The 24,595-nt window shown below is 38.5% G+C and overlaps 1 protein-coding gene and 2 long non-coding RNA genes across 14 annotated transcripts in view; 1 reads left to right on the top strand and 2 right to left on the bottom strand.

The window, feature by feature from the left end:
- The first annotated feature begins 120 nt into the window (after positions 1 to 120).
- LOC138357966 (uncharacterized) lies at positions 121 to 7,118 on the top strand. The gene is made up of 2 exons (XR_011225174.1): positions 121 to 548; positions 6,261 to 7,118. It is a non-coding gene; the product is annotated as an uncharacterized lncRNA (long non-coding RNA).
- On the bottom strand, positions 6,601 to 13,810 carry LOC138357965 (uncharacterized). Its single transcript, XR_011225173.1, has 2 exons — positions 7,264 to 13,810; positions 6,601 to 7,096 (listed from the first exon to the last, which is right to left on the bottom strand). It is a non-coding gene; the product is annotated as an uncharacterized lncRNA (long non-coding RNA).
- Positions 13,811 to 13,965: 155 nt separating this feature from the next.
- Positions 13,966 to 24,595, bottom strand: part of ATP8A (ATPase phospholipid transporting 8A1) — a 141,572-nt gene continuing 130,942 nt past the window's right edge. For 10 of the 12 annotated variants that reach the window (XM_069315171.1, XM_069315170.1, XM_069315169.1 and 7 more), the window contains 2 exons: positions 24,434 to 24,513; positions 13,970 to 14,353 (listed from right to left, as the gene is read on the bottom strand). In XM_069315171.1, coding sequence (XP_069171272.1) covers positions 14,256 to 14,353; positions 24,434 to 24,513 — 178 coding nt within the window. In that variant the 3' untranslated portion in view covers positions 13,970 to 14,255. Of the gene's footprint in view, positions 14,354 to 24,433; positions 24,514 to 24,595 lie in introns of all 12 variants that reach the window. The other 2 variants (XM_069315173.1, XM_069315172.1) reach the window with 2 other exon arrangements.

Genomic DNA, 24,595 nt, shown 5'->3' with positions numbered 1-24,595 from the left:
CCTAACACTTCAATAATCCACCCGACTATGAGAATAGTTTGGTATCTTAGCACTGATCACCATTGACCTGCATAAGTCCACTTGTAAAGTCATGATGATAAACAAGGAAAATAGTTCCTATAGTAATTCATGAATGAGAAGGAAGCTGATCAGAACGTTCACTGCAGGGACATTTTTTGTTTAGTATTTTAAAATTAAATAATTATTCGTATCACCATTAACTTTTTTTCATTAATAATAGCTCTCATATCTAGTTGCTAATAACAGTCATTATTACTAAATACTGAGTACAGTTACGGATTGCTACATATGTTTCTGAGATCGAGCGAAACACATTGAAAAAGTACTAAAATTTAATGAACTGGAAACTATAGAGTAAAATAATGTAAAATATATAAGTAGCAGCAAAATGAACACGAAGACAGAGTTGACATAAGAAGGCAGAGGAGAGAGGTGTTGTGCGTGTATGATGTGCACGATGAGGACAAGCAGTAAGAGCATGTGGGAAGGGGCAGCCAGGGAGGCGCCCAGTGACGGTTCACTACAAGGTAACAACATGAGTGAGTGAGGGATGCAAGAGGAAGTGAGGAGGGTAAAGGCCTCACAGTTAAGGTAGGGCAGAATGCAAGTTAGCAGGTAACTGTGTGAAGTTATAAATAGATGTAAGATTAAAGCTGGGGTGCCGGCTGGGGGGCGGGGTTCCAGCTAGGGGGAGGGGTGCAGGCTGGGGGGCGGGGTTCAAGCTGGGGGGCGGGGTTCAAGCTCTTGGGCGGGGTTCAAGCTGGGGGGCGGGATGCCGGCTGGGGGGCGGGTTGTCAGCTGGGGGGCGGGTTGTCAGCTGGGGGGCGGGGTTCCAGCTGGGGGGAGGGTTGTCAGCTGGGGGGCGGGTTGTCAGCTGGGGGGCGGGGTTCCAGCTGGGGGGCGGGGTTCCAGCTGGGGGGCGGGGTTCCAGCTGGGGGCGGGGTGCCAGCTGGGGGGCGGGGTGCCGGCTGGGGGGCGGGGTGCCGGCTGGGGGGCGGGGTGCCGGCTGGGGGGCGGGGTGCCGGCTGGGGGGCGGGGTTCCAGCTGGGGGGCGGGGTTCCAGCTGGGGGGCGGGGTGCCGTCAGGGGGCGGGGTTCCAGCTGGGGGCGGGGTGCCGGCTGGGGGGCGGGGTTCCAGCTGGGGGGCGGGGTGCCGGCTGGGGGGCGGGGTGCCGGCTGGGGGGCGGGGTTCCAGCTGGGGGGCGGGGTGCCGTCTGGGGGGCGGGGTTCCGGCTGGGGGGTGGCGTATGCTTCCTCCACCTTCAGCAGGGCTGGCGGGGCGCCCCCGCCCCATCCCGGCGAGGGCAGGCCCGGAGGCGTGTCAATCTGTCCTCAGGAAGGCAGAGTGGCGGACCCTGGTCTAATGTATGAGTGGCAAGGGTCACTCTTACACCGCCCCACCGACATTATAATGGTGTCAGGAAGCTGTCCAGGACCCCCTGCTGATGCGGGAAGTTGTCCAGGACCCCCTGCTGACGCGGGAAGCTGTCCAGGACCCCCTGCTGATGCGGGAAGCTGTCCAGGACCCCCTGCTGATGCGGGAAGCTGTCCAGGACCCCCTGCTGATGCGGGAAGCTGTCCAGGACCCCCTGCTGATGCGGGAAGCTGTCCAGGACCCCCTACTGATGCGGGAAGCTGTCCAGGACCCCCTGCTGATGCGGAAAGACTGCACAGCGGAGGTGGAGAATCCGAGGACCTCAGGACAACATGGCGGGAGTTCGTAATGTCGTTCCTAAAGTTGTCATGCATAAAGAGGGGCCCCCGGGTGACGCCCGCGACATTTGAGGTACTGACTGACCAAGGAGCAAGTAAATATGTCGTTCTCCATAAAATGAGAGTTTAGTGGAGTGTACCTACCCCGAGACGCGCCCGGCACACCTCTCAGGTGCCGCCGTCAGCCGCCTGCGTGTCCTCACATACAGCACCTCGGCTCACAACAGGGGATACGTACCGCGCTTATATAATTACCAGACGTCACCACAGTTAAACACTTCACGTTGCTACCGTTCACTTGAATTGTATATATTCTGAGTGGAAAAATATTCTCGTGGATAATACTCGAACAGAAAGTCCGTATGTCTATATATCCATTGTAACAAACGTAGCTAGGGAAATGACTTAAACCGACCTCGCCGTAACTAAGAAAACACTGTGAGGGCGAAAATAACTGACAACAGACTCAACATTTAGACGCTGACAACACACGTGAACTCTTGCCATATTAAACGGAAACGGGAAGTATATTTATATATACAAGAGTTTTTACATTCTTGTAAAGACACTACCAAGAATAGCATTTCGGGCAAGTCTTTAATCCTAATTTACCCCCGGAATACGACCACCAAATCATTTAACAACCAGGTACCCATTTACTGCTAGGTGAAGAGGCTACACTTAAGGACTGGCGCCCTGTTAAGGATACGAACCCAGGCCAAAGCGCTCCTGAAGCGCCGGGCGACTGCTTTACCACTACGACACGGGAACTGCTTGACCCCACCCACCACGCCTATATATAACCCACGCTTACATGGTCATTGATTACGGGCTATTCATGCCCGTGCCACTTCTTTGGTGGCTTGATCTTTATCAGTCATGATCATTGGTAACACTGATGGCTGTATGTTCAACCGTTACCAGATTTGTACTGCAGCATGTATGATACATGAGCAATAGTTAGTATTTTCTTTACTTGAACATATTTATATGGACCCCATATCCATCCTGCAGGTAGTGGTGGACCCCATACCCATCGTGTGGGTGGTGCTGCAACCCGTTCTCCAACCCGTCCTCGACTCGAGTCCATTCCATCCAGCGGTCGACCCCACATATGCATTCATAAATTTTTAAATGCTGTTCATTCAAAATGGAAATTTTCTCAAATATAAATTATTTAAAATTGTTTAAAATAGTAGACATGGGTTGACTTTTTGGGGGTGAGGTAGGTTACAATGAGTTAATTAGGTAGTACTTAGCTTTTATCTTAAACTGGTTGGAAGAGGTACAGTCTTTAACATAACTGGGAAGGTCATTCCACATTCAAGGTCCCTTGATTTGTAAAGCATTTCTAGTTAACTAAGTCGTACTCTTGGAATATCAAATAGGTATTTGTTTCTGGTGTGGTGCTCATGGGATCTGTTACAACTTTCTAGGAAGCTTTTAAGGTCAGGATTGACATTACAGTTCAGCGTTTTATATATATATATATAATACACATGAGAGGATGTGCAGGGACTTAATATCTAACATATTCAGAGATTTGAGTAAGGGTACCGAGTGATGTCTGGGGCCAGAGTTAGATACTGTCCTAATAGCAGCTTTATGTTGAGTAATTAGAGAACGTAAATGATTTTGGGTAGTAGAACCCCAAGCACAAATACCATAGTTGAGATAAGGATAGATGAGAGAGTAATAGTGTCACCAGGTCTGGGCGAGGTACATAATATCTGATCTTAGAAAGAATGCCAACAGTTTTTGAAACTTTTTTTTTATATATTTAGAATGTGTCCCTGGAAATTCAGCTTGCGGTCAATGAGAACACCAAGGAATTTGCCATCTACTTTGTTACAAATTTGGGTATTGTTAATCCTGAGACTTATTTGATTTGAGGATTTATTGCCAAACAAAATATAGAAAGTTTTGTCAATATTGAGGGTGAGTTTGTTAGCAGTTAGCCAGTGATGGACTTTATTTAGCTCAGTATTCACTGTGACATTTAGAGCAAGGGGGTCAGGACTGGAGTAAATGAAGGTCGTGTCGTCAGCAAATAGAATTGGTTTGAGATGTTTGGGGGCATTTGGAGGGTCATTAATGTAGATGAGAAAGAGGAGAGGGTCAAGTATGCTGCTCTGGGGAACACCAATGTTGATGGGTAGGGTGGGAGAAATTGAATTATTCACAGAAACATATTGGAGCCTGTCAGTAAGGTAAGACTTAAGGTACTGCAGGGAGTGACCTCTGACTCCATAATATTGTAATTTAAGAAGAAGGTTTTGGTGGTTGAAAGTGTCAAAAGCCTTACGCAGGTCCACAAATGACCCAATAGGGAACTCATTTTTATCAAGAGCTGCATGTATCAAGTTAATCATACTAATAAGTGCATCGTTAGTGCTTTTTTTGGGTCTGAAGCCATATTGACAAGAGCTAAGTATATTGAGTTTGGTTAGATAGGAGTAAAGCTGCTTGTAGATAAGTTTTTCAAATATTTTAGACAAGTTTTGCAGAATTGATATAGGTCTGAAGTTGTTAACATCAGTGGGATTACCACATTTGTGAACAGGGGTTACTCTCGCTTTTTTAGAATATCTGGAAAGGTTTGGAGTTCAAGTGACTTGTTGAAGAGCAATGCAATGGCAGGAGCTAAAAATCTGGAGGCTTTTTTTGTAAATAAGAGTTGGTATCTCCTCAAGAGCACTAGACTTAGTTTTAAGGGAAAGGATTGTCAGTAACATCAGTGGAATTAGTAGGCATTAGGTACAGACTGTGGATAGTTACCTGTAAGATAGTCCTGAATATTAGTACTGGAAGATGGAATATCATTTGCAAAGGATGACCCAATGGAAGAGAAGAACCTATTGAACTCAAAAGCAGTGTCAGAGGCTGAAAGCAGATCATCATTATTTGCCAGGAGTATTGGTTTGTTATTTAAAATCTTCTTTGATCCCAATATTTGTGAAATTGTGCTCCATGTTTTCTTAATGTTGCCCTTTGTGTGGGTAAATTTATTTTCATAGTATTTAATTTTGGCTCTCCTAATTATTTTAGATAGCAATGATGAGTAATTCTTTGAAAATTCTTTGGAGACGATTCCTAACCTATACTTCTCAAGGTCATGTTTTTTATTAATGGATTTAAGTATCCCCTTTGTAAGCCAAGGATTGTTTAGCCTTTTAGTTGTGACTTGTTTCGTTAGCATAGGACAATGGGTGTTATAAAGGCTGAGAGTTTTTTGAAGAAATGATTGCACTGCTAGGTTGATGTCCCCTATGTTCCCTAATTCGGATTCCCAGTTGATATTAGCAGCAGCAGCTATAAAATTGCCTATAGCAGTTTCATTGTGCAGCCTAAAGCTCATCTCCCTTGTCTCTAGAGGTGGTTTGTTAATGTTGGTTAGGAGAAATGTGGGGTAATGGTTTGTAGTGCTATCGATGATTATCCCTGAAGTGGAAAGGTTATTTTGGTCCAGATGTGATCAAGACCCGTGGCAGTACTGTCAGTGATTCTAATAGGTCTAGTGAATAAGGGTATGAGGAAGCAGGTGTGGGAGGATAACAATGTCAATACTGTCATTTAACCAGGCATTTTTGGAGACCCTAACAGGGGTCTCCCCCAATGCTGGACAATGCAGCTAAGCGGGCAGCTGCATCCTAAGGAGCAGCAGCAACGACACGTGTATCAAAACAGGTGGGGTTAAAAGTAACAGAGGCATCCAGTGAATCAACAAGGTGTTTATCGAGAAAGAAATCGTCAGGATGTGTATAATCCAGATGATTGAGATCAAAGTATATACTTGTAGTAGGACCAAATAAGGCGTGGAACGTATTAGCACTGGAAGGAATCGTGCGAGTGCATCTGTGAGGGAAGGGAGGGAGGGGTGTCAGTGCTGAGCACCTCCCCAGTGAGGAGGGGGGTAAAAGGCTCAGTTGTCACAATGAGAGAAGTAGCTGCTCCAGGTGATGAGGTGGGTCACCACTGGGGGCTTGGGGCTCAACCCTACCACAGAGGAGGGAGGGGAGCAGAGGGGGGGTGGGGGTAGTCAGGATGGTCAAAGGAGTAGCTTGGTCTGGGTCCAATGTAGCAAGGGCTACAGAGCTCGGTCTTCCATCACAGTTTGACTCGGGGGACTGGTTGTTCACCCCACTAGCCTGGGTAAGAGAGGTCTCTTCAGCTTCCATGCAGCATCAATTCAAGAAGTCTAGGGCCTGGTACCAAGGGATACCACCTACCAGGGCAGCCAGGGAGGCCGAGCGTGGGCCAGTACAGAAAGGGGTGCGTCATCCCCAGAGGTGCTCCACCTTTTTAACAGGGGAGTCCTACTGCTTTGTTCATTCTCCCAAATTTCGTATGTTCTTATATATGAATGAGATTGGGTGGATGTAGGTACGAGCTGCCTTGTATGGCCCAATAGACCTTCTGCAGTTACCTTCATTTTTATGTTCTTATGTTATAAATAGAAGCTGTCTCGTATAGGCCAATAGGCCTTCTGCAGTTACTTTCATTCTTATGTTCTCCCTTTTGCCCCAGCCTGGACACCCAACCATCCACTCAGGGCAGCCCCTCCAGCAGGAGGTCCGGTGATTCGCAAGGACCCTATGGTGTCTTTCTGCATGTACAACATCCAAAGAGGGGCAGGAGTGGGGGCGAAGGCAACCCTCATCGTTCCCAGGGAGGTGTATGTGGGCTCCTCACCACGACAAGGCGACACCATGGAGAGGGTATGAAGAAGAAATGTAACCCCTTATTAAGGCATGTTTACAATCTTTATAAATTAAGTGCAGTTTTATATCTTGAAGATTATCCCACATAGTCTACATGCATGCAAACACAACCTATTAGAACATTCTTAGTAATGCTAATAAAACAATTATTTTTCAGATTTATAACCATGTAATAATAATTTCCTTGATACATGCACAAACACAATATTGAAACCTGATCAAATATTTTTGAACAGATTGGATTTTACAAAAATATTAAATGAAGCTTCACAGTTTAACTGCATCATTCATAAGATTTTTCTCATCATTCATGAACTGTATATTGCAAGAATAATTGTACATCTTACCATATACTGTAGTTTCAATATTCATAAACCTAATTGGAGAAAAAGAAATATGGATAGTATTAAGGAACACATCTATTTTATTATGCAAAATAGTGATTTTTAGATATTTAAATTTGACATACTGAGGGAAGCTTATATCTTGCACCATGTGAAGCCTATATCTTGCGTCGAGTGAATCCTATATCTTACACCGAGTGAAACCCAATTCTTGCATCAAGTGAAGCCTATATCTTGCACCAAGTGAAGCCTATATCTTGCACCGAGTGCAAACCTATATCTTGCACCGAGTGCAAACCTATATCTTGCACCGAGTGCAACCTATATCTTGCACCGAGTGCAAACCTATATCTTGCACCGAGTGCAAACCTATATCTTGCACCGAGTGCAAACCTATATCTTGCACCGAGTGCAAACCTATATCTTGCACCGAGTGCAAACCTATATCTTGCACCGAGTGCAAACCTATATCTTGCACCTAGTGCAAACCTATATCTTGCACCTAGTGCAAACCTATATCTTGCACCGTGTGAACCTTATATCTTGCACTGTGTGAAGCATATATCTTGCACTTGAATAAGAATATACTCGTTGACAGATTCTTGTAACATATTTTATTTAATATTAAAGGTAATGAATTAAATAACCTCGGTTCAGTGACAAATCTACCTACTATTTTCGACGCCTAAGTTTGACAGTTTACTTCAAAGATCATTGGAGCAACCAGTAGTTTAATAAATCAGTGCCCAATTGCTCACAATGGTTGAAAGACACACAGGACAGCTGGAATCATAGATGACTCTCATATATACAAACATACATACATACATATACATACATACATATACACTTACATACACACACACACACACAAAACGTACACAACAGCAAGGAAAAAAACACCATATTTTAACATAATTCAAAACTGAATACAGATGCATTACAAATTAGTGTTCTGAAAATTCTAGTTCATCTAAATGCAGCCTGGAGAAATAAATCTTTTAATCCTTAACAAGTATAGTATGAACAATGTTAGCCTTCCATCTTTTACTCCATGCTTTTCATCAATACATTTTTGGTAAGGCCAGAGATACCTTTAACCAGTCATTAGTGATGTAAAGTTGTATTACAACATGTAAGCTTAACACAACATGCATACCGATGTGATATAATTTGCAACACTACATTTGCTTCAGCAAGCTTGTCTTCTTGAAACTTGTTACAGTCAAGAAGTAAAAGCCAAGCCAGCAATATGGTATAATACAAGTAATGGCTTGTTTACTCCATTACTTATTGGATCACTGCACAGACATTAAACTTAGCTCTACACAATACATCTCCAGGGAGAACAACTCAGACAAAATATATTCCACAGAGGTAGAAGAATACAAGATTACAGACCAGGACATGAACCATGGTATAGTGTCGCACATTGACATACATCCACAAGTACTGTACAACACTAACACAGTTCAAATATCACACCACATTAAAACTGCCTATCTGCAGCTATGAGAATTACAATTAAAGGTGACTCTCGGGTTTTATACAGATATTTATTCATGCTGAAATTTATGAAATATTTATCATATACTAAGTATTCAGTACTTGATCATGGCATATTATAACTAATGAAACTCTAAGCAAAATATATGTCTGTAAACAATTCATTTGCTCTTCCACATTTATTGTGGAGGAGTTAAGTGCTAACTTCAATAAACAAAAATAAAGTACATTTGGTATTTATTAGTCATTTTGCACTTTGAGGAACGATTACTAAAATTACACCTTAGAATGCATGTTTATATATGACAGTTCCATTATAAAAAAAGGAACACTGATGAAGTTTGGTGTGTCAACTGCATTACACTCATAAGCAGAAAAATCCAATCATATATCACTGTCATCTACATAGGCACGTGTGAGTCTAACTTCCATTACAAGTTCTAATTCACTAACAAGTGGCCTTACTAATAGTACTTAATGATGACAAATGGTGCCTCTGTGATGATCATGTTGATCGATGGAACATTTTCTCCCTCAATAATAAAACATTTCACTCTTGTCAAACATCTGCACCTTGAATTCAGTACAGTAAAGAACACAAAAAAATGTAAAACTTTCAACCTGTAATCAAGAATAAATTTTCTATTAATTTTATCTTTATTTTCAATTTCTAAAATAACAGTCCTAACATTTACCACGAAGATATTAAGTCATACAAGAAGAATATCAAACCTACAATAACCTAACCAACAAAACAGTTCTTAACTATTCTTGGTTATAATGTAACTAATAAAATATGCCCGAAACGCTTTGCGTAATAGTGGCTTTAGGCATTGTATGTACTAGCTCTACCTATAAGTCAACCAATCCTTGTAAAAATTTATCGTATGTATGTACCTTACCTAAATAAAATTGTATTGTATTGTATAAATAATTAGTACAGTACATAATGCCAATGGCTGAATTAAGAATATTTACAAGCAGTGCTCTGGCGGCCTAAGACTAAGGTGCTGGAGGTGAAGGTCAAAAGAGCAGCAACTATTGCAAAAATGCAGAGTTAAATAATTAAGAGCATCTGCAATTACTGCATATTGATTGCTATGATTTTAATACAACAGTATGATTTGAGGGTATCAAGTAAAATGTTTCTTAAATATACATGATGGTTCTGTAGGTATATAAAATGAGGGAACTAATTGGTGAATAGTGCTAGAATAATGAACAACTCCTACTGGTCTATTTTGTTCTTTTTTTCTTGTTGCATCTTGGCAGGAAAAGTGCTTCTCTCTTATCAGATGGTTTTCTTTGCGCAAGGAAAGAGGCAGTTAGGTGTAATGCTGTTTAAGGAGAGCTCTGTTGGCCCCTCACTTAATATAAAACCCTCTGTTTGACTCTATATTTCTTATGGACACAAATAGGGTAGCAAATGTTAACTAATTTCGCTTCTACAGCCCAGTACAAAGAACAAGCACTCAAGTAACCCCAGTGAGAAGTGGATATTACATTTGTTTCACTTTTAAACATTTCTTAGCTTAAACAGAATTTAATAAAACTTAATAAAGATACATGAGAAAATACATACAGGCAGTGCATTGTAACTCCCTCTGGAATACTAGGCAAGAACATTAGGTAGCTTCCTACTTACAAAAAAAAAAATACTTTCTTGTTGAAGTACAAAGGCATAGACTTCTACTCTGTTAGTCTGATATCCTCCAGGCATCAATAATTGGGATTATACATCACTCTCATAATGATCCAGGCAGTATCCCCAGTTCTAGCATGCAACAACCTCACAATAGTTTTATACTATTACCAAATTTTCTACACATCACCTCAACAATGAACCATGATCTTTTGCTGGCACCTTGTCTATGACCTCGGGTAACTTAATACTGTGTGAAACGCTGACAGGTCTCGCTTTTGTGGTCAAAATGTGAATACTTGTACTTTAAAGATGCAAACATCAATCACTCCAATCAAGTATTGTCTGTGCTACTCACACAAAATCCATCTTTCATACCATATGTGCAACTATTGTCATCAGATCACAAAGATGAGCCTATAATTGTTCTGGACTATTAACAAATACAGTAAGTTATTTCAAAATTAACAGCATTTCACACATTAATAAGTTAACATAGATCGCCATTTGTGTCACTCTCCTTAGGTTGTGTTCATGGTTCACAATAACCATAAGGGCCAACTACACCGTGTTCAGTGCCCCAGGAGGCAGTACTATGGCAATGATAGACTTTACAAACTTAACTGTAACACCAACATAAGCTAAGTGAAAGTCATTTATTAATGATGCTCCACATTAGTTACTGTCTGCCACCTGAAGCAAAGTTCATTACAAACCAGTAGTGAAAAATGTCAATCTGAGGACAATTATCTAACCTTGATGTAATTAGGAAGGAATTTCAATGCCATTTTGTCATTATTATATACAACAGCTTCTATTCATATAAAATACCACTGCTTATCATTTCATCAAAAGTAACATTTATGTAAATAATAATATAACATGATAATACTAATGGACTGACAGTTGGGTAAATATTAACTAAAAATAAAACTAACTTGATTCTATGCAATAAATGCAAAGGACCAAACTCTGTACCTTTTATGAACCCCCTCTTAACACAATATGCATTATTTCTTCTATTAATTCTCTCATGGTTAAGTTTCTCTCACCTATTTCATATATTAAACTATCAAAAGAAAATGGAAATGTCTAAAACAATAAATTCCACTAATGGTCATTTTCAATAAATGGATCACTTTCAAAATGTAAGTGCTTTCGAAGAGTATCTATGTTTATTTAGTTTTCCATAAAGATTTTCCATAAAATAATAATGATCCAAAACAAAATCAAACTGTGTTTCTCAGCATTCCTATTGATGAACAATAATCCAACTTCTGAGAGTAAAATTAAACAATATTCTGCCACATAAAGGTGTTGGATGTTTACAATTGTAGCAAATCATGCTTGGCATCAATAAATCATAAGATATTGCCATTTAAAAAGGTTTAATAATTTGTAGTATTTGACAAGATTATAATTTGAGTAATGCAAATGTGACATGCATGGGAAAAAATGAACCCACATGAGAGTAACCAAGACAGATCAACTAAACATCTTACCACTACCTTGAAGATTTACTCCTAGTTGAAAAGAATCAGCATGTGAAGACAATTCACACCGGTGAGTTGGAATGACATAATAACAATACAGTATTCTTGTCATTACATGAAATCAAATTTAAGGATGGCCTGCTTGGGGACTAGAACTCTCGGAACCGACTTCAGGTAAACCAACAAATCTGTTTTTATAAAGTAATCTGTTCCTTATTATAAACTAATTTAATTATTGACCCTTCTGATTCCAGGGACAATAAGTACTCTCATAAAACATACTCACTGTGACCTTCAAAAAAAAAAAATCTGATTTCCTTCTAGTATCATAACTTATACTGTACAGCTTCACCACCGTCTCAAGATGTTCCCCTTACAAGAGCTTCAAAGAATTTACATTCTGTTAAAGAACATTAAATTGGAAAGTGCTGGAGTTTGTATATTTAGATTTTCAGTCATAAAACAGCATTCCAAAATTTTGGGTTAAACAAAAAATAATAATACAAATAGACATTTATGTCAATTTACATCTCAAAATATATTTAGTCTTTTAATAATGTAGTATCAATTAGCAAATATAAACATTTAAAATGAAACTGTGAAAGTACTGTAATAATAAATAAATAAACATTAGGGCTATCAAATGCATTCCTGTGATAAAAAAACATACATAAATATATATTTTATATATACAGTATACAGTGTGTGTATATATATATATATATACATACTGTATATTATATATGTGTAAAAACCACGTGAAAACAGAGAATGCTAATCGCATTTTTGGCTCAATTCGTCTTCATCAAAGTAAAATAGAATGAAGAAAGAAATGTGATAGGCAGACCTTATATCTGTCAGAGCAGGTCACCTGACCACCAAGAAAGGAACATGAGAAAGAAGGTAACTATAGAAGGCCTATTGGCCCATATGAGGCCACTCCTATTTATATCCTAATAACTGTACAACACAAAAACACTGGATAATATATATACAGTATATAGAAGTGCAGCTGGAAGAAAATAAGTAAATAAATAAAAAAAAGTTTAATTGGATGCTATATTATATTGACGTTCTATATTGAAGCTTTAATGGGTATCTAATTTGTACATGCCAGGGCTTACATTAAGGCTGTTATTACATTGTTTGATTAGAGCGGACTCAATCACATTTCGTTCAACGAAACCCTTAGTTTTAGCAATACATTTTCATAAACTGGTATGTAAATACAAAGCACTGGAGTGCTGGGCTGTACGAATAGCATATGAATGTTGTTATAAACGTGAGGAAAGAGATTTACCAGTCTGGCCGATGTCTCTAAATCTCTTTCCTCATGATTAAAACAACATTCATAAGCTATTCGTACAGCCCAGCACTCCAGTGCATTATATTTACATTCCAGTTTATGTGATCATTCTATTGACTTCAGAGGGGCAAAATGTATTGTTAAAAGTAAGGGTTTCGTTGAATGAAGTGTGATTGAGTCCACTCTAATCAAACAATGTAATAATAGCCTTAACCACTGCACTGCATCAAACGACAAATGCTGTTTTGAGAGTAGTCCGTTTTTTTTAACTAGGCTATATTTTTGTGTGTTTTAATGTTTCCATCACTCTGTTTTGAAATGAAGTAAGTTGAGTTTGGAAATATTTTGACATTAACTTTATCTGAACATTTATAAAATCAACAAAACTATGTCTTTAACAATTGCACTATGAAGTTTTTGCCAAAAACAGGTGCGCAGTGCAGGGGTTAATGTAAGCCCTGGCATGCACAAATTAGATACCCATATAAGCTTCAATATAGCATGTCAATACAATATAGCATCCATTTAAACTGTTTTTATATATTTACTTATTTTTTTCCAGCTGCAATTATATATATATATATATATATATATATATATATATATATATATATATATATATATATATATATATATATATATATATATACAGTATATATATATATATATATTATATATTATTCAGTGTTCTTGTTGTGTACAGTTATTAGGATATAAATAGGAGTTAACTCGTATGTGCCAACAGACCTTCTACAGTTACCTTCTTTCTCTTGTTCCTTTCTTGTTGGTCAGGTGACCTGCCCTGACAGGTATAAAGTCTGCCTACCACATTTCCTTCTTCACTTTATTTTGCGCTGATAAAGGCGAATTGAGCCAAAAATGCGTTTAGCATTTCTCTGTTTTTCACATGTGGTGTTTCTGCATACTTGGATCAGTGTTGCATGCATAATAAATAAATTATATATTATATATATATATATATATATATATATATATATATATATATATATATACATATATTTTATATATGTATATATATATACATATATTTTATATATGTATATATATACATATATTTTATATATGTATATATATACATATATTTTATATATGTATATATATACATATATTTTATATATATATATATATATATATATATATATATATATATATATATATATATATATATATATATATATATATATATATATATATATATATATATAGTATATATTATGCAAACTAATATTTGTGAATTACACAAGGCAAATGACTAGAACAGATTTGAACACTGTATGTTGCATGTTGGATTTAAAAATGCTGCAGAATTATAAAACCTGCCTCAAAAGCAATTCATCTTTAATTTTGCTGAACTAAGATAGTTAATGATGTGGATGCAAACAAGTGTTGAAGTAGTTGCCCTGGTGTATTACTTGCCTACAACTGTGTGCTCTATTGCTGTGCCAGCACTACTAGTACCGAGGTGTGTAACTTGACTCTCTGATACATCTTACATGCCACCTGGCTTAGGCTGTGTTGTATCATATGCTCGAATCACCTCCGATTGACCCATTACTCCATGCTCCTCTTGAGAAAATGCATATCCATCTGTTGAGAAAGTGGGTATTATTATTATACAAGATGCATGTAATAAATGCTAATTATATCGCTGTACAGTACAGAGAAGCCTCGATTAACAAATTTAATCTGTTCCGGCACCAAGCTCATCATGTGAAACGCTTGTCTTTCGAATTTCCCCATTTAAAATAATGGAAATAAAATTAATCCGTTCCACCACGAAAAACATCAATATATTTGATTTTTTAAAATAATGAAACAGCCTATCTGACATACACTAAACGAACCTTTATGACTTTTTTTTTTTTCATTTTTTTTTAGAAAATGGAGCAGCCTACCTAACATACACTGAATGAACCTTCCTAGCACCACATGGTTTTCTCGTTAATGGAGCAGAAGCTCGTCCATCGAGACAAATTTTCGGCGAGTGGCTCGCTCGTTACTCAAAATGCTCGTAGATGGAGCCGCTTGTCACTCGAGGTTCCACTGTACTTGTTACAACAAAACTATATTGACCTTTACTTGGGTCAATATGAGGTCCTGTATGATCAAATTTTATCCTCATGAAAATTATCAAAATTTACATACACACACACAAAGAAACATACACTCATATATGAAATATAAAATACCTGTATCCTATAAGTACTGTATGTACATCAATGAAGAACTATTAAAGAAATTATTTACAAAACATATCAGTAGTAAACTGGAGTATGCCAGCTGTGGAATGGTGCCAACACCTAAAGAAATATATTAACAAAGCAGAAAATGTCCAAAGACATGCAACAAAATGGAACCCAGAGCAAAGAAATATAATCTATATAAAGAGTAAATGAAGAACAGCCTTTTAGGGTATATACGAGTAGCTCATTTCTCAATAAGACTCTTGGTTGCTTCCTTAGGCAATGCCCTGCTGTTCCTATATACAGGACTGTATAGTCAGGAAAGAGTGACATTACACATTGGTGTAACAGTGATATTTGCAAACTTCCCACATAAGGAGTGGGACTAGAATAAGAGGTCACACACAGATTGAGACCAGAGCAGGGGAACACACAAGGAGTAGGTCCAGAATGAGGTGTCACACAAGAAAATGAGAGGAGCACCCAAGGAATTTGACCAAGATGATTGTACAAGAATGCACAAGTGCGGTAAGAATGAGAGGATACAAATGGGGGGATGGGACCAGGACGAGGGAAGACAAGTGATCAAACTAGAAAGAGAGGATACACATCGCGTTGAACCCAAACAAGGGAACAAACAGGATCATATCAGGACAAGGGAGGAAAACAAGGAGTGGGACCAGGGTGGGATATCACTTATGGGGCTGGGCTAGATATACCAGGACACAGTGTATGTTGGACAAAGACTAAAGGACACACCATTGTTGGACCGGGACTAGGTGACACACCATTGGTTGGACCACGAACAGGGAACATATCATTGGTCAGACTAGGATTAGGGAACATGCCACTGGTGGAATCAGGACTAGGGAAATATGCCATTGGTTAGACCAGCACTAAGGGACATGCTATTGGTCAGACCAGGTCTAGAGGTATTTGGACACCATTGGTCAGACAATGGTGAAAATGGGGACTAGGGGGAAAATGCCATTGGTCAAACAAAAACTGGGGGAACATGCCATTGGTCAGACAAAGACTAGGGGGGGGGGGGACATGCCATTGGTCAGACCAAGACTAGAGGGACATGCCATTGGTCAGACCAGGATTAGGAATTACACATGGAAACTTAATACCCAAGTGAGCTAGATATACAAGGAAGAATTTCTTCAGTGTGGAGGTCAAGAATAATTGGAATGCACTACAGTAGAAGAGGCTAAGCCCATACAAGAACTGAAAACATAGCTACGATGAAACCTTTAAGGTCGTGGAGTGACCACTCCAATCCATTACTGATTAAGAGGTGGGGGCCCCAGAGATTGTGGTAATCACCCCCCACACAAAATAACCTGAGTATACATACACATACCTGATTTACCCAGTACATGCATACAACAGCTATGTAGATGGTACATGAGCACACACAGACATATGTACACACACACACTCAAATATATAAATGTACATATTAATACAGATCCACAAATGTTATGTAATTACAAACATACATAGACTGATAAAATGCTTTTTAAACCTGTAAAACCAAAAAATTCAAATATAAAGTAGAAAATTGAATTTATCCTCCTCATTTTTTTATACCTGAGCCTAGTAAGTTTTTAAGTGAATATATACACAACCAGAAGTGTCAAAACATTATTATTTCAAGTTCCCCACTACGATGGCAATTTTGGCAAAAAGATCTAAAATGACAAATTTGAATAGATGATATACACATGAAAAGAACAGAGGCTGTAACATTACACATAGAAATCTCGGACGTAGGTTAGAAACCCTCGTCACGGCCCTTGTGGATTTGTTCAGAAGCTGCAACATTTCACTGCATAATGTAAACCTTAGCACAGCAGTGAAGTTTTAACCATTGAGGTACCTTATTACCTAACACAACTGTGATGAGTGACATGAATATGATGGTCTCCACTTAACTAGACATACCTGGGACCCAAAGGGCACAAGGCGACTCAAGGAGAAAAGACCTTAACACAGCCACGAAGGTGAATGACTGAGGAATTGCACCGATTTTCAGCTCATTGCCACATTCAAACTTAAGGGAAGAACCTAAAAGTGGTATATCCAACACTTAACACGAAAACCTCTAGCCCAGTCATTGAATGTCAAGTGAAATGGGACATGCTAATACTTATCCTGGAAGTCCAGAGCAAATGGAATAAAAACAAAACAAAGGCTTCTCATGGACCTACTGTTGCATAGATTACCAGCCCAACATAGTTGAAAGATGAGTAGCTCTTATGATCCCAGCAGAATGATGTCCCCCTTGACTGCTCCCTGTGAGTAAGGTGGATGGTCCAGATCATCAGACCACTGATGACCTGGACCATCATCGGGTGACAGTTGAGCACATCATAATTAGCATTGCCTGCCCATGGATATGATTGTATGCCTCAGAATTGATTGATTTCTTCATGTAGTACAGTACTGTAGTTTGGTTTGTATTACTTAATTTGTCTTTTTTTTTTTAATGATATTTTGTGGGTGATTTCTGATCCCAGCTTTTCCTGTAGAAAAAGCCAGATTTTGGTCCTGGCTCTTGGTAGGTTAGCCAGGAGAAATGAGTCTCAAGAGACCTGATGTACTTCACAAAACTTGGCTACACTAGAGTACAATATACGAGGAGCTACTGTGGGTCTCCCAGAAAAAATATGCCTTTTTCAACTGTGCATAATGGTCAGAAAAGATATGTGAATATATTTATATCTGTTAGTAAGAATCTGTTATTACACTTAATTATATAATATTTATCATTAATATCATAGCGCAGTGGTCTAAGTTGCCAGCTCACAACTGAGGGTCCTGAATTCAATTATCTTGTAGGACAGTGATGGTTAGGAAGTTTTGTTTGACTCGATGTTTCTGTTCACCTAGCAGTAAATAGCTACCAGGGAGTTTGACATTTGTTGTGGGTTGCATCCTGGTAATGGTCAGTGGTTGGCCAAGGGGGACCAAAATAAACTGAAGTACACGCTCCCTGTTCCCTACAACGGGAAGCCAAGAGTAAGTCACTTATTTTGTTCCTGACTTTACATTACAATTGCAGCTCAAGACTGTCAATTACCTACAAACTACTGTATTATCATATCTGAAGTACCAGTAGACAATCAAATTCAAAGTTATGAAACAGAAATTACCTTTTTATATACATATAATAAGCTTGCAGAAAAGAGGAATGTAGTTAACTTGCATACATAGTTGTATGATAAAAGTCTATATAAACACTTCCAGGTGCTATATAGCAAACATGTAAACATTGCAGATTCATTCTACATAGCACATCTGTTATACTTTGTGTACATGTACAATAATGTGCATAGTGCAATAAGCTATATCATATTACGTGTTAACAATGAGATGAGATCTTGCACTTGAATATGAGCTGCATCTTATTTACATTTGTTATTATTCTCCATGATAACTGTGACAGGCTTCTTGCTGATAAACATATAGAATAGGAAGTAAGTCCTCAGTAAAATGAGCAGTCAATACTTTAGTTAGGTGAGAATAAGATATTAAACAGTGTGCTATGTGATGGCAAACCTTGTGATTCTATGAGACCCTGGATGATGCCAAGAACAAAACAATAACTTCACGCATAAACAATTGATGCATTATTATTTATAATACATATTTATAACCAAACTCTAAAATAACACGTTTCCTGACTGATAACTCATAATACGTCCGTATATCAATATACTGTACTCAAGTCTGGGCGAGGACGCACGCCAAATCCAAAATTAAAATATTCGTTAAAAATCCATTTTTCTTTATCATTATGGGACTAATTCGCCTTTTGATTGTAAACAATTTGTTACCAGAATGAATGACGTAGCATGAAAATTGAGGTGACAAAACTGGAAAGAGTATAAATATTTGTGTGAGGGTTGTGGGTGCGAGCTCACGGGTAAAGCTCAGCCTAAATTGGGATGTGCTGCATGTGGCGCTGGACCGTTTGACCTTATTGTATATCTTATATGTATATCTATATCTTATTGTATTATTGTATATTGTATATTGTATATATATATAGTTTTGACCTTATACTGTATATCCCTTTCGAGCATTCTATTGCGAACAATTTGATACCAAAATGAACAACGTAGCAAGAAAATTGAGGTAAGAGCACTGAAAAAGAGCATAAAACATTTGAATGCGGGTGTACGTTCATGGACGTAACACTTGGCTGATTTTGGAGTTTAGTGCTGGTGGCTTGCTGAACCATTTGATCTTACTGTATATGCATATATCCCTTTAGGGAATTCAAGTCCACACAGCAAATGGGGCTTCTAAACACATGCACATAAAGCAAATACTAAATAATGAAACGATATACAAGCAAATGGGCCTCCCTGCAGGACAGAGTTCAAACTATGGCTAACACTTAATGTGTATAGAATATCTGCAACCCAAAGAGCTTCCAAACATGTCTACCATCAGGTGAAGGACTGAGGATAGTTGACATGGGGAGGCAGAAGCTCCTATGGACCTGTCATTTGGTGGTAGTCAGCTGTTACTAAAGGGGAGGGGGTGTGGCCTAACTAATCAGTGAATTGTTTGAAGAGTCATTCTTCAAACAATACATTGTTGGTTTACTTTCTGCATTGTTTGTTTACTTTTTGTGAACCTTACAGTTTTCTATTTTGTTTGGGTTCCTTTCTGGGGATTTCTTTCTTTTGTGTGGGTGATTATGACATCCCTGCTCCCAGGACCTCTGTGAGGGGTGGCAAAGTTACAACCTCTTGTCTCCAGTAGACTTCTAAGGACTCGCAAGTGCTGATGTGAATTATCGGTGTACAGCTTTCTCAGTGTGGCTAGCTACAGGGAACACTCTTCTGCCCTTCCAGAAACAAGGATGCATAAGAGCATGGAGCAATCCCTGGGAAAGAATTACAGCAGTGTTATATTTTCATTATTTTATCCCTTTTCAGGCAAATTTATAATCTTTATGGTGTAGAATTATACATGAACAGACAATTGGAAAGATGCATTACAGGGAAAACAAACAGAGCTGAGAAGCTGTGCTATAAAAGCCCAAGTACCAGTAATTGACCACCGAGAGCAAGTTTCTCCAAATTGACTGAAAACACAAAACATACTGACACACACCATGTTACCTTGTACATAAATATCACTTCTTAACTCTCGGTACTCTCCCAGAAACAAGCCACTGAACATTTAGGTTGCCAATGCTTGTTGTTTGAGGCATGGGTTAGGCATGAGTTAGTCATAAGCCATTAAGATTTTGGAGCTATGATTATCAAGCATGTTATAGAAATGTTGAACTACAGTGCCAAACGAAGGTGGGCATCATGTAAATTATAATATACATGTTTATAATGATGAAATGCTCTTAAATTTTTTTAATATATCTACCTGACTTATAACTATTTGGAGGATCTCGATACGGACAATTTCTTCAAAAGGTCAGATGTAACACGAATGAAGAGCAAAGGGTTCAAGCTCAACAAGCCACAATGTACGACAGAAAACAGGAGATGGTTTTTCACCTATAGGGTTGTAAACATGTGGAACCACCTACTTGCCGAAGCCGTAAACGCCAAAACTCTGCTGGGTTTTAAAATACAGCTGGAGAAGATCATCAGGGCAAATGGGGGAACCTTTGACAAGATGTCAACTTCCTGTTCTCATTAAGGTCACTAGTATTAGTGGCCCTTAGGTAAATTCAGGTAAATAACCAAAACAAGAGGTACTAAACCTCTTTGTACTCATAGCAACTATGGCAATATATATGTACCTGGATGTACCTTGATGGGGTTCCAGGAGTTGTTCTACTCCCCAAACCCAGCCTGGGGCCAGGCTCGACTTGTGATAGTTTGGTTAATATCTCAATAAGTAATGTAATTCATCTACAAAACAGACTGAGGTGTCATTTTATAGATAAATGTCTCCCCTTTAAAATTACACAATATATTTTACATAAAGTTATTAACAGCATTTTCTGATTCATTTGAAGAGTCAGTAACTTAAGTGGATGAGGACCACCAATTTTATCATGAGCCAATTAGGACAAAAATGAACTATTCCTTTACATTAACATACACAGCTGCTGATTAGATTTTGAGTTATATCAACGAGAAAGCAAAGGCAATTTACTGTAGTAAAATATATTTAAATTTGGCATAACCTGAACGTGTCTGAGGAACTTAAGGAGTTTCTTAGATCAACTTCACCCCAAAGCTGTACAAAGGGAAAATCTAGTTTATCAAAGACTTTAAGGATTTGTTGAGCTTCTTTCAGTATTCTTGAAAAGTTGATACTGTAAAGATATTTTAAGATGATAAGAGGGTCTTTCAAAGCCATGTCAAGAATGAAGCTGCATGTGATGTCAGAATGAAGCATTAGTGGGACTTTCTTAATAATACTAAACAAAGTGGAGATTTCAAGTGTAGGTATGCAGCTTCATCTAGGCATGTATTTACAGTATTAACTTATAAATCACATCTTAGAGCTAAGTCGAGCATACAGTCTTATCAATACCTTAAAGAATACAAGAAATTATAATTAGAAAACCTATTTGAAACTAAAATAACCCCGAAAAATGTTGGGGAAAAAAAAAAAAAGTTGCATTAAACATATGGTAGTCTCCATTTGACTGTCACTACTCAAATTGCCAAGTACAGTACTTCTATAGCTGTGTAAGTGTGAGCATCTGAAGAGTAAATGATTCAAGGGAAAAGTAATTAAGTATTTAACCCCTGCGCTGCGCAAAGCGCCTTTAGGCGCTCTGAGAGTTGTGCTATTTTTTTTTTAATTAGGCTATATTTTAATGTTTTTTAATGTTTTCATTACTCTGTGTTTTTAAATGAAAATAGTTGAGTTTGGAAACATTTTGACAATAAATTTACCTGAATATTTATGTAAACAACTAGAATATGTCCTTAACAATTGCCCCAAGAAGTTTTTGCCGAAACCAGGTGCGCAGTGCAGGGGTTAACATTACCTCTGTACCACAAGACACTCCTGCAATACTCAGAATAATCAAACAATTTATAAAAAGCAGGATCACTACCCACTGTTTATATTTGTTCCAAAAGGCAAATATTGCAAAAACAGTTCATTTGGAGAACTACAACATTTATCTTAAGAGTAGTTAACCAAGGCAGACTTGACGTTCCCAAGCACCGACGGTCAGAGCTCATCACATGCTAAGTCAGCAGTCTACCATACCATCACTGTGAGCCACCTGTGTATTGGCTTTACAATCAAAATTAGTGAAGACATTTGCAGGTGAAGATGTGAAGGAGTGGATGACAAAGTGTGAGAGGTGCAGAGGTTAACAGGTGGGTCAAGCAAGAAGAAAAAGGGAAAGTACACCACTACCAGTGTAGTTGGAACATTATCTCCAGGCAGGGTAGGGGATGAAACCTTCTGACCCCTTCATATACTGCTTGTTTGGCTTCACAGCACCTAGTACAACAGATCAAGGTCACATATCAATTATGAAAAATGTGTACAATTACTAGAAATGCTTAACACTTTGGTGCAATGTCTTTTCATAATTAACAAAATTGCAGATTTTTTAAACAAAAACAACATAAAAGAAAATGCATAAAATTGTTTCCTAAACTAACATGCTCCCTACAATTTTGATAACTACCACTACAAGTCCAATATGTAAATGTGTAGTGACCCTAGTGCCTACAGTCTGAATACAGTTTTTGCACTTGATAATCTGCTTTAAATGAACACTTAAATGGAATGCTAGACTGCATGAATGGAACTGTAGGCAAAAAGCCATTAGAACTGTAATATCTTCAAACAACAATATAATAATATGAATGGTCAGATGAGACGGTAAAATGTGCATAACCACGGTAAAACTAAATGATTGAAATGTAGACGTGTGAAGCTAATCATTCCCTATACCGTATTAGTATTTAGTATACTTTAGTACAAGTCTTTAGTATTTGTATAGCTGTAGGTAATATACACACAAAAACAACAAAGAATAACTTATAGTAATTATCAACAGAAGGCACCAAGCTGGGAAGACGATTTATCACGCATGACTCAAAAAACGATTTTAAGTAAATATGAAAAACTCCTTTCTGAGAGACACGATTTGGTTACCCCCAAATTACCTTTAGGAGCAATCGAATCATGAATCATGTAGGTAGATTTGCTGTGCTCTCTGGACAAGGCACATAATTTATGCAATTTGGCCTTTTCAGCATCACAAGTAAAGGGAACTTTTCAAGTGGTCCCTGCATGATCAAATTAACCCTTGCACTGCACCAGCTGACATATTAAGGGGTGTTCTGGTGCGCAAGCCAACATGTGATTGTGTTAGTATATCATAAGATTCGAAACTCCCATGCATGCATGGGGTCACATATTTGCTTCCTCAGGCCTCCAGTAACCATTCCCCATCTTGAAAAAAACATCCTGAGTCCCTCACTTTGAGAATGCAGAGACACCATCCAGGCACCTGGCTCCAATAGAAGCCAGGCCTGAGACAGAGTTGTTATCCAAAAGGAGGGGCAAGTCCAGAATGAACTGCGGATCTGCACAATCTCCACATGATAAAAAACCTAAATTATTGGGATCGTCTCAAAGCTCTCCAAACGTACTCACTAGAAAGGAGGCGAGAGAGATATCAAATAATATATACGTGGAAAATATTAGAAGGCCACGTCCCAAATCAGCATAGTAAAATAACACGTTCACTAGAGTAAACGATATGCAAGAAATGCAGAATAGAACCAGTGAAGAGCATGGGTGCCATAGGCACAATCAGAGAACACTGTATAAACATCAGAGGTCCACAGTTGTTCAATATCCTCCCTTCCCAGCAAGCATAAGAAATATTGCCGAACAACCGTGGACATCTTCAAGAGAAAACTATATACAGTAGTTTTCTTCAGAGTGCCAAACCAACTGGGTTGTGGTGGGTATGTGGGCCTGCGGGACACTCCAAGCAACAGCCTGGTGGACGAAACTCTCACACATCAAGCCTGATGTTTATACAGTGTTCCTATTTACAACAAAATTAATTTTCAAATTAAAAAAATTTGGACATTACACTTAAATTACAAATGCCTAAGTCATGACTAAGGTGTGCTTGAGATGCATTTCATCAATTTACACCTCCACTGCAACTTTCTATAAATCTGAAAAGTCACACAAAGCAAATACAAAAAAAATTAAATGTCCTCCTTCAGTTGCAATTTGCCATGCATGACAAGTTGCATCCTTTACAAGTACAGTACAGTAATAATAAACCAGCTTACCATTTTCAGCTTGATGGTGGACAAATCAATTTTGCTTGCAGGATTGCAGAGAATTACTGAATGATAGAAATGGTCTACTTATCACAGCCTTCGAGGTACTGTACTGATGATACAGTTAATGACAAAAGCTACTACTACTACATAATTGTTAGCAGTACTATATTAGCTACAAAGTCTGGAGAATTATAGGACTAAGAACTTACGGGCAAGCTCTACTTCCAGGTTGACACGTGTGGTGGTACGTCGGAAAACATTCTTCAACAGCCGAGCAGTTTCGGTGAGCCTGCAAAGCCAGCATATGTTACCAGGGGAGCTCATTTAAACACTATTATCTAACTCAGCCTACTTCACAGAATTTCTTTTCA

Source organism: Procambarus clarkii, chromosome 81 (genome assembly GCF_040958095.1).
Source record: "Procambarus clarkii isolate CNS0578487 chromosome 81, FALCON_Pclarkii_2.0, whole genome shotgun sequence".
Lineage (NCBI taxonomy): Eukaryota > Metazoa > Arthropoda > Malacostraca > Decapoda > Cambaridae > Procambarus > Procambarus clarkii.
Note: the sequence above shows the minus strand (reverse complement) of the source record. Positions and strands in the feature narration are given on the sequence as shown.